This window comes from Metopolophium dirhodum, chromosome 1 (genome assembly GCF_019925205.1).
Source record: "Metopolophium dirhodum isolate CAU chromosome 1, ASM1992520v1, whole genome shotgun sequence".
Lineage (NCBI taxonomy): Eukaryota > Metazoa > Arthropoda > Insecta > Hemiptera > Aphididae > Metopolophium > Metopolophium dirhodum.
Genome location: NC_083560.1, coordinates 95,998,339 through 96,008,862, shown reverse-complemented (window position 1 = coordinate 96,008,862; position 10,524 = coordinate 95,998,339). Strand labels below are relative to the sequence as shown.

At 39.3% G+C, this 10,524-nt stretch overlaps 1 protein-coding gene across 1 annotated transcript; it reads left to right on the top strand.

The window, feature by feature from the left end:
- The first annotated feature begins 4,559 nt into the window (after positions 1–4,559).
- Positions 4,560–7,319, top strand: LOC132946858 (uncharacterized). The gene is made up of 2 exons (XM_061016962.1): positions 4,560–4,695; positions 6,469–7,319. Exons 1-2 carry the CDS (start codon positions 4,560–4,562, stop codon positions 7,317–7,319), a joined length of 987 nt encoding a protein of 328 aa, XP_060872945.1.
- Positions 7,320–10,524: the final 3,205 nt, after the last annotated feature.

Genomic DNA, 10,524 nt, shown 5'->3' with positions numbered 1-10,524 from the left:
TAGGTAAAAATTATTAATTGTTTCAGTCGACTGAATTACGAAAATATATTTTTTTAAATTCGAGCTGCTTGAAACATTTGTCCAATAATCTCCAGATACATCAATTTGAGATATCTCACCATTTTGATATTGTGCCCATCGTGCATGTAGTATGTTGTGTTTTTTAAGTGTGTCATTTCTTTGAACATTAATTTTATTATTTGAAATTGATGATATTTTCAGCATAGTTTGAACTTGGAAATCTTTAAGAACGTCAATTACTTGGAAAATGTTTGGATGGGGTGTATAAAATTGTGAATTGTAATGAGAGTGAAACGATTCAGGACCATTTGTTGTACGTGGTGAATCGGAAGGTTCTGTTGCCCAAATATAAGGATTAAAATCTGCATCTGCTGATACGTAATAATTTAAAACATAGTCAGCAAAGTGAGTAACGTGTTCTATATTGGGAGCAATAGACATCAATTGAGCATACCCATCTCCAACTTCAGATGGTGGTAAAAAAGCTAACCCATAAAAATATCTTAACCAATTTCCAACTTCTGAGTTTTCTTCTTTGTATTTATTATGTAAATAATAATGTTTTTGAATTTTGCGATAAAAACTTTGGCTTAAATGAAAAAAGCAGCACACAATTTTACAATTAGGAAATGTATTTAAAACAGCACAATGTGCAGGTTTTTCAAAATCTGCATGGAAATTTTTTACATCTAGTTCTTTGCCAGTTAAATGTTAACATAATAATTTTATTTCATTCCACATATATTGGTACATTTCTAAGTTTTTGAATGGAAGTAAACAATAAATTACAGGAATGTAAAATTTATTTACATACACATGAATTGTATATAGCTGAAGAAAGAATTTAGGTGCATAACGAAATGTACCATCTCCAAAAACATGTGTGCTATCACTCAGCAGATTTAGATTGCTTTGCAGGTGAATAAAATTAAATTTTTATCCGAAGAAATATGACAAAATTTTTCATCGTTAAATTTTGTAATATTGTCTCCTTCTGCCGAAAGTATATCAATTGTATCTTCTAATGTTTGTGGTAACGTCGGAAATAATTTTTTACGGGCACAATATAATGATTTACGCACTAACCTTAAATTAGAATATTCAATATCGGTATCAAATCCACTTTGAAGTATTTCTTTTAAAATAACTTTGTTTGGTTTGGTATGCAGGTCTTCTGTCTCCTTTCTTTTTACAGCTGTTCTAATGATGTCCAATTTGATCGAATTATCTTTTAGAGGAGGATGCTTGTGAGGAAAATTTTTGGTTTCAATTATTTCATTTAACTTATCATTAACGATAATAGTCACGTTGCACGAACGATTTGTACACCGAAAACGAATATTACTATTCATTAAAATATTACATTTACTGAGTTTAAAATTATCAACAGTTATACACGTATTACCTCGTTTTGTTTGGAAAACATTTTCGATTTGGATATCCATTTTAACTACACGAATATTAAGAGTGCACTAACTAAAATTGAAAATACTAATACTAACCTAGTATGGTATGAGCTATAGGAACAGGGCCTCGATGTCACCACCACCACTGTGCATACGTAGAACATAGTGTTTTGAATTTTTGATAATAATGTATAAGTAACCACAATATTGCCAATTAGTATTATCGCACCGGCCGATAAGGCCGTTTTGTAAGAGATATCTATTATATATTTGTATATTATAATATAATATTTTTATATTGGTATTATACGTATGTATAATATAACTGTGGGTTTTTGGTCAGTTATCAATTATTAATAATTTTGTTCTGTACATAATCTACAAATTACAAATTAGTTTTCACAGTTTAACTGACGATGGCGATGGCCGATACGGCGCGTATGAACTTAACCAGAGTAAACTAAAAGCGCGCGCTTACGGCCTAAAAAAAATTGGCCCGGGTTCACGGATTCTGGTCCAAACGGGTTGCATTTTTATTAGTGACCTAAACGTCCCTGGCCCAAACGTGCCTCGCCCCTCTAGGTATGGTCTAAACTTGTCGGTTGCCCAGATTATCGCGAGGCACTCGCGTTCTACCGCGGCGTACCTTGTTTGCGTATCACTAAACTTTTTGCTTGCGTAGGCGATTATCCGCCTTTCGTCCGGGCTGTCACCCCGTTGGAAAAGGACGGCACCTGCTCCTATTTCGCTAACATCGGTTTGTAGGCAAAACGGTTTTCCGTAATCCGGCGTCGACAGTTTTGGCGAATCGTACAGGGCGCATTTTATTTTGGTAAATGCGGCCTGTTCGGTTTCGGTCCACGACCAGTTGGTCCCCTGTTTAAGTCTATTCGTTAGGGGTGCTATGGTGTTCGCGTAGTTGTCGACAAACTAGCTGTACCAGTTTCAAACGCCCAGGAACTTCCGTAGGTCCCTCAGTTTGGTTGGTGGGGGGTAGTTTATGATGCCCTCTAGTTTCTCCGGTTGTTTGTCTATTCCTTCGGAGGTGACTAGGTGTCCGAGAAAAGAAATTTCGGTGGCTCCGAATTTGCACTTTTCGGGGTTGCATGTGAGCCCGTGTCTCTGTAGGCGTTCTAGAACTTTGTCCAAGTGGCGCTGGTGTTCGTCCACAGTGTTCGAAAACACCACTATATCGTCTAGATATACGCGGACGAACTCGTCCAGGTACCCCCTCAGGACTTCGTCCATTAATCGCACGAAGGTCATGGGGCTGTTTTTGAGGCCGAAAGGGAGGACTCGGAATTGGTATAGGCCCCGACGCGTCCGGAATGCCGTGTATTTTCGCGCGTTTTGGTTAAGTGGGACCTGCTAGTAACCCGACTTAAGGTCCAGGACGCTGAATACTTTTGCGCCTCTCATCTGACGTATCAGCGTATTGAGGTCGGGCATTGGGTAAGCGTCGGACTCAGTGATATCATTGAGCCGCCTATAATCAATGCATATTCGGGGTGAGCCGTCTTTCTTTTTTGCTAGGACGATGGGTGCGGCCCACGGGGATGTGCTCTGTTCTACCAGTCCCTGCTCTTCCAGTCGGTATCATGGTGTCGATTTTGGCCCGTTTTACCGGTGGGTAGGGATATGGTTTGAGTGCTATGGGTGTTTGGTTTTTGAGAAGGATGTCGTGTTCAATTAACCTGGTGCGTCCTACCCTTCCGTTGAATACGTCCGGATAGTTGCGTACTACTTCGGCGAGTTTCGCGCGTGTGTGGTGGTCGCCGTTTATTGTTAATTTGTAGACATCTAGTGCTGGGGTTGGGGTGGGTGTCCGCCCTTTCCAGCACGCTGTTGTTCTCCTATCCGAACCTTAATGGATAGTGCTCGTTGTGTAGTCCCAGGTGACTTCGTTTTGTACGAGAAAGTCGTGACCTAGGAGCATGTCGCAGTACAAATTTTCCAGAATGGCTGCGTTGAAGGTGACCGTGAGGTCTCCGATTCTGGCTACGAATGTGAAGGTACCACTTGTCATTGTGGTATGTCCGTCCGCCATTCGTACCTGAGTTGGTTGTTTGTGTGGGGGTGTGCCATATTTATGTGCTATGTTCGGGCTTACATACGATTTTTGTGCTTGTGAGTCGAGTAGAGCTGTTACGGGGCCTGACCTAAATTCGAGTTCGACCGCGGGGGTCGGAATTTTGTCGGGGCATACACGTTTAGCGTTATTCGACGGTGGTTGTAATGTATAGCTGGGTAGCTGGTTCTTAACCGCGTTATCGGTACTATGGGGAGCGGTTTGCACCGCCATTACCAGAGCATCCGTTTCGGTTACCTCTGTGCTATGGGTGTGTACCGTATGAGTACGTGTTAATTCCGTAGTAGGGGTCGTTGTGTGTGGTGATGATGACCTGCTACTTAACGGAATTTTAATGTTTTTGATGGGTGATATATCTGATGACGCCGAGCTTATCGATGTGCGTTTGATAGTTATATCCCCGTCTGTATTGCCGAGCGTCGTGTGTGGTGGCGTGGTTGTATGTGTGTGTGTGTTTGAGGCGGCGGCGTGGACAATTGTCCGTCGACTCATTTCCCGTTTCCCGAACGCGGCGTGTTCCCGGGGCAGTCACTGTTCCAGTGAGGACCTCCACAGTACCTGCACGGGTTGGGCGGTTGCGGTTTACCTGCAGTACCGTCCCGTGTACGCGGTTGCGGCTTCGGTTGTGGCGGGCGGGTTTGGGAATATGTTTTGTACGCCGGTTTCTGCTGTTGTTGTGTGGGCGTTTCGTCTGGTGTGTATTCCAGGATTCCAGCGACCCGGCGGAGGTCTCCGAAAGTCGCTGGTCTCTGCAATCGGATATGCGTGCGGTATTCGTTGCGCGTTACGCCGTGTCCTACGTGAATCCGGCGAGTGCGGCAAACGCATTTCGGTGCGTGCGATGCGGCGACCAAAATAAACAAACCTGTGGTAACATGTCCGCGTTTCCAATGTACCGCCGCAGTCGCCGCATATGCGTGCGATCAAATTCGTTCGTACGCACCGGACAATTTGAAAAACAAATCATTTTGTTTTTGTCGCCGCACAACACTGCGTTTAGTGCGTTAATTAATGATATAATATTATAAATATTATTACTTAAAATGGAAACTACCGAACTTTTGATATCTGAAGTGCAAAAAAGAAGTGTATTATGGAACAAGTTTGACAAAAAGTACAGGGATAGACTTGTTTGTGATAAGGAGTGGACGATATTGGCCAAAAAAATGAATTTGGATAGTGAGTGTAAAAAAATAATAAATATATTGTAAAATATGAATTATTGTTTTTTATTATTATTATAACAATTAATGACCTATTACTAAAAACTGAAATATATCTACCAAATATAGATAAGACAATTTTTTAATTGATTCATAATATAAGGATATTAAGTACAATTTAAAAAAAAATAGTAGGTAGCGGACATCGGTTAATACTTATTATTAATTATTAACATTTTTATTATTAATATTATTTTTGTCTATAAAGTGTAATACAATATATAAATATATTATAAAGTAAGATTGAAAATAGATTTAATAAAAAATGTTTAAAAATGATGTTCATAAATTGCTTCTTAAATTCTATTTTCCATAAAAAAATTTACGAAGTTGCTCCTGATTGCAATAGCTGTACGTGTAGCACGATTATTAGATCTGCCACCACTATTTAGTCTCAACATCTGGTGGTCATATGACATATCAATATCGTTTGAATTTGTACTGTGTTGTGTTGAAGTCATATTTTTTTTTTCCAAATCGATAATTGTGTTATGTAAAATACAAATTGCCTTGACAATGTGGTCTGCGTTTTCCACTTTAGTTTCAATAGATTTTAAAAGAATTCTAAACTTTGATGAAAGAATACCAAATGCACACTCAACTGTCATTCTAGCCCTGCTAAGTCTATAGTTATAGTAAGATTTTGCATTATCTTGTGTCTGTTTTTGTGGAAATGGTCTCATCAAATAATTTCGTAGGGGAAAAGCTTCATCACCAATGAAAACGAATGGGGCTATCACGTTTGAATTTGGCAATTTGGTTTCTTCTGGTAGTTTAAGAGAACCATTATCAATCCGCTGATAAAATGTTGAATTGGACATAACACTACCATCACTGTCCTTACCATACGCTCCAACTTCAATCATTACAAATTTGTAGTTCGCGTCAACAACTGCCATCAGAACAATCGAAAAAAATTGTTTGTAGTTGTAGTACATGCTTCCAGACTTTTTGGGACATCTCAATCTAATATGTTTCCCATCAATACTACCTACGCAATTTGGAAAATTCCACTTATCATAAAATTCTAAAGCTATCTTTTTAAATTTATCAACAGTTGGAGTTGGCATATGTTTGCATTTCAATGTATTCCAAATAGCTTTACAAATTTCCACGACAACATTTGAAACTGTTGTTTTGGATATTCTGAACGAAAAGGCAATTTGTCTGAACGCCAGTCCTGTCGCTAAAAACCTATTAAAAAACATAAACGTGAGCGTTAATATAAATATTTGGTAAGAGTTTCAAGTTTCTACGACTTATCCTTTTTGAATAATGACAAATATCTAAAATCATTTTTGGATAAATATCTTACGCAAATTTGTAAAAATTTAAATTTCAGATGTTCATAAAATTTTTTTCTAAAACTAGGCTCGAGGTTTTTTTACAGTTACTTGAAAAAAAACCTATAGATAACGTTGTGAAGAAGTTTTAAACTTTAGGTATATAAAGAAAAATTTTTATGAATTTTTAAGAAAAAAACTAATTGCAAATGTTTACGATTTTGACATATTTCGTAAAAATTTGAACTTCAAGCGCCTATAAAAAAAATTGTGACTTACGATTTTTGATTTTTTTTTTAATATCTGATAAGATTATAAGAACCACTTATAAGAAACCTTGTATTACATTTTCAAGATTTTTTAGGCACCCAAATTTTTTTAATCAATATTTCAAAAAAAAATATTTATGTTTGTATTTCATATGTATTGAATTACTAACATTACAGAAGATGATGTAAAAAGAAGGTGGAGAAATCTGAGAGATACTTTTTTAAAAGAAAAAAAGAAAGTGAAAAAATTTCGTTCAGGAGATTCCCAAGAGCATGCAGAAATTTATACGGGAAAATGGGCTTACTACAAATCATTGCTTTTTTTAAAAGACACAACTACGCCAAGGAATACTGACGGAAATATTTCTGACTTAGAGTATACTCATCAAGAAAATTCAGACTTATTAGAAAATGACGATACTGGACATTTTAGTGATTCTTATGTTATGGAAAACATAAGCTTAGCAAACAATCTTGAGATTGAACAACCTTCACCAAGGCCCGAATCAGAACTTGAAATTGAACTATCTTCATCAAGACCCGAATCAGAAACTGACTCTTTTGCTATTCCTACAACAGTACCACCAAAAAGTTCAAGTGTTTCAGATGTTTCACGAAGTAGTTCGAAAAAACGGAAAAGAGATAAAGCAAATAAAGATTTTGAAAGTGAGTTACTGAAACTGGAGGAACAGAAACTAACTGCTTTACTTCAATCCAATATAATTCCAGTTATAAAAGACGATGAAGATATGTTATTCCTGAAGTCACTTCATCCATATTTTCACACAATGAATCCATTGCAAAAACTACGCGTAAGAAACCAACTCCAGACTATATTTATTAATGAATTATCCACCCAAGTACAACAGCCACAAGAACTATATGCTTTATCTGCCTCATGCAATAATATGTATTCCACTCAAAATGAAATGCATTATCGAAATACACGTATCCAACAGCAAATCAACTCAACTGATATCGATAACGAAAGATACGAAGCTATACCGGTTCCCAATTTTAATTTTTAATCAATGCTTTATAAAACTTAGACATTTAAGGAATATATTAATAAATAATAAATATAAATTTTATTATTTGTTGTTTGAACGATTTCTAATTATTTTTTAATTTTATAATTAAAGTTTCAACTAATTATTTTTATTATTATGTACTAACGTCTTGCTTATGAATATTTTAAAATTTTTAGTTTATTTAGTTTCATAAATTACCTACTTAAAACTATCTATTATTATTATAAAAAAGATAATATTTTTAATTTAATTTTATTTTATTTTATATCTGATTTAATATTATAACTTAATTGTTTTATTAATAAGTTATTCTGTTTTTAAAAACCGAAGAAGGTTATTTAGCATCTTATTATTTTTTTTGTTATTCTATTTTATGTTAAAGAATGATTTGTAAATTCTATACATGTATAATTATATTTATTATATTATGATTTCTTTTAATTTGTATTTTTCTTCTTAAGTTTACCTATAATTAAGTAAAAACTTACCTTATTGTCACAAGCAGCCTTTCTTCTATTGAAATAGGTTCTTGAAAATTTGTGGTTTGAAGGTCAAATTCTGGTGTAATTATTTTTAAAATATAATCAAAAGTTTCTGATGTCATTCTTGTATATGCTCGAAACAAAGCATTGTCACTACGTAATTGAGCGTACAAATGATAAAATTCACCAAAAGTGAATCGATCATCGTAAGTAAATTTATTTGCCATTGATCGTTTATTTTTTTTATACTTTTTGTACATCAAGTATTTAAGTAGACTACTTTCACTTAATAACATTTTTTTTTGTAGACTTAAATTCATAGTACCTAAATATCAATACAAAAATATCTAATGCTAAAAAGTTTATATTAAAAGTTTAAATAATACTATAGTAGGCAAGTTATCGCAATAACGCATCGCCGTGTACTACGATGTCGGACTCACATTTGCCATGAGTGCTGCGTTTGAAAAACGTCCGATGCGTGCGATGCGAATTCGTTCGCATCGGACGCACTCGCCGCACTCGCCGGATTCACGTAGGACACGGCGTTAAACCGGCTATCGTACCGACTACCTGTGTTTCAGATAGCCCGGTATTGACGCGGCGCGCGAGTTGGTTTTTTTGTGTCACGAACTCCGTAAGCGATTGCGCTTGTGTTTGTCGGACGGATACTATCTCGGCCCGCAGTCGTGATTGTATTTCCACGTTGTCGAATTTTTCTGAGAATTCGGCGCGGAACTCATCCCAGGTGAGGTCCAGTAGTCTGATGGTGTTCCACCATGTACTGGCTGCACCCTTCAGCTGCTGCGTGACAATATTAGTCCAGGCCAACCTATCTATACGTGTTTGGTACAATATCGATTCCGCTTTGTGTATAAATCGTACCGGGTCCTCAGGCGTTGTTCCGAGGAACTCCGGCAGCGAATGTTTCGCTGCACATACGTCGTCGTATGGTATCAGCGTCGATTGTTGTGACGCATAGGTTTGTGTGGAGGAGGGGGCATGGTATAAATTTGGCGTGTCATCGAACCGTATCGAACGTTCGGCGTGTTGGTTACCCGTGGACGGTGGTTCGCGTGCCGCGGAGTACCTCGTACCGTATTCCGTGTGGTCCGATGATACTGTGTGGTGGGGGCGACCTCGGTGCTGTCCCTTCCGGTTGGTGTTCCGGTGCTTGGCGTGCCATACCCATTTCCAGGCGTCGCATTGTCTCGTCGCCAAAGCGGGCCATGCAGTCCTCAAGCATGGTCAGTCGCGATTTCAAACTGTGCCCATGCGCCGAGTTTTCCGCCGCTTGCCGTACCTCCTTAATTATGGAACGACTCGCTTGAATCATGTCCATAGCCTGTTGGTTTGTGGGTATGGGTGGTTTATTGGTGGTGATGTTCGGTGGCTGGGCGGGTGATGGATGATTCGACCGGTTGGTTTTCCCTTTGTCCGGCGTCAAGCACCTGACCTGTTGGCAGGTTGTTTCCGGTATGTCCGGCGGGTTCCATAAGCGGAAACCGGACTTCGTTGGCCTATAGGTTCAGGTCCGTGAAATGTTGTATCAACCGGATTTCGAGATCATCCTTCGCGCCCGTATCCGACAACTCGCGCTGCCTGCATTCGTAGCGCAACTCCGCGGCGGTCAACTCATTAATATATTTTCCCGGCATGACGTCCGGTTGTTTTTCCGGTGTTGTTTACGGGAAAATATAAAATGTGGCTGTTGTTGGTGGAACGGTCGTCGCGTTCCTTCGATCAGCTGTGTTGACCGTTTATCGGTGTTTATTTGCGTACGGAATGTAGGTCAGTGGGTTGTTATTGTTTTGTTATTGCGCTTGCCGGGCGATCACAGTAACCGGTTTTCGCAGAGTGTTGTCACGGATGCGCGTGTGTGCGTTATCCGGCCCACTACTGCGATTAAGGAAGACGGCGGCTGTCGCTTTGAGCGACGGCGGCGGCAGTCCGATTATGTGGTATTTCTGTCCCAGGTAATCGCGTGTGTGCGTTATCCGGCCCACTACTGCGATTAAGGAAGACGGCGGCTGTCGCTTTGAGCGGCGGCGGCGGCAGTCCGATTATGTGGTATTTCTGTCCCAGGTAATCGCGTGTTGACGTTATCGGCGGTGGTGCTGGGCGGTGGTGGTGTGGCCCTCTCGCGCTCTTGCGTTCCTACCTACCTACGTCGTGTGTGTGTGTGGACTTTGGAGCGTCGCGCGCGGTGTAGTCGGTGCGTCCGTAAATCGGGCGGCGCGGCTGGTCGTTACGTCCTTATGTAATATATTACGTAACGCCGGTTTTTCCGTTTTCGCCAGCTAACCACGTTTTTGTCGGATCGCGTCGGGGACTTTTTTCCAAGTCGCGCAACGGGGAGGGTATATGATGGTGGTAGTAAGGGGTAAGTTAATAAGTTTTCACTTACCGGTGATTCCTGTACGGGAGGCAGTTGATGCGGACCTAGTGGGTGCCGCGTGGGTGAGGTGATGTTGAGGTAACCAAGTTTATACAACAAAAAGAAAAACACAACTTTTGAAATGCTATGGTTAACTTTATTGAATGGATAAAAAAACAAGGCGAGTATGGCCAGGGTTATTTGCCCTGTCGGTAACCGTTTTAACGAGTGAGAAAAACGAAAAATAAAAAAAAGAAGAGACGATTCGCCGGGGACGTGTAGGTGTCCGTCTCGTGCGGGTCGTCGATGATAAAACTACTAATGACATTACAATCCGGTTCAC

What these genes read in the sequence shown, in the direction of transcription:
- LOC132946858 (XM_061016962.1), top strand. Translation starts at nt 4,560, where the DNA reads ATGGAAACTACCGAACTTTTGATATCTGAAGTGCAAAAAAGAAGTGTA. An exon ending in CAAAAAAATGAATTTGGATA is followed by an intron (nt 4,696 to 6,468) that starts GTGAGTGTAAAA and finishes CTAACATTACAG; the next exon opens with AAGATGATGTAAAAAGAAGG.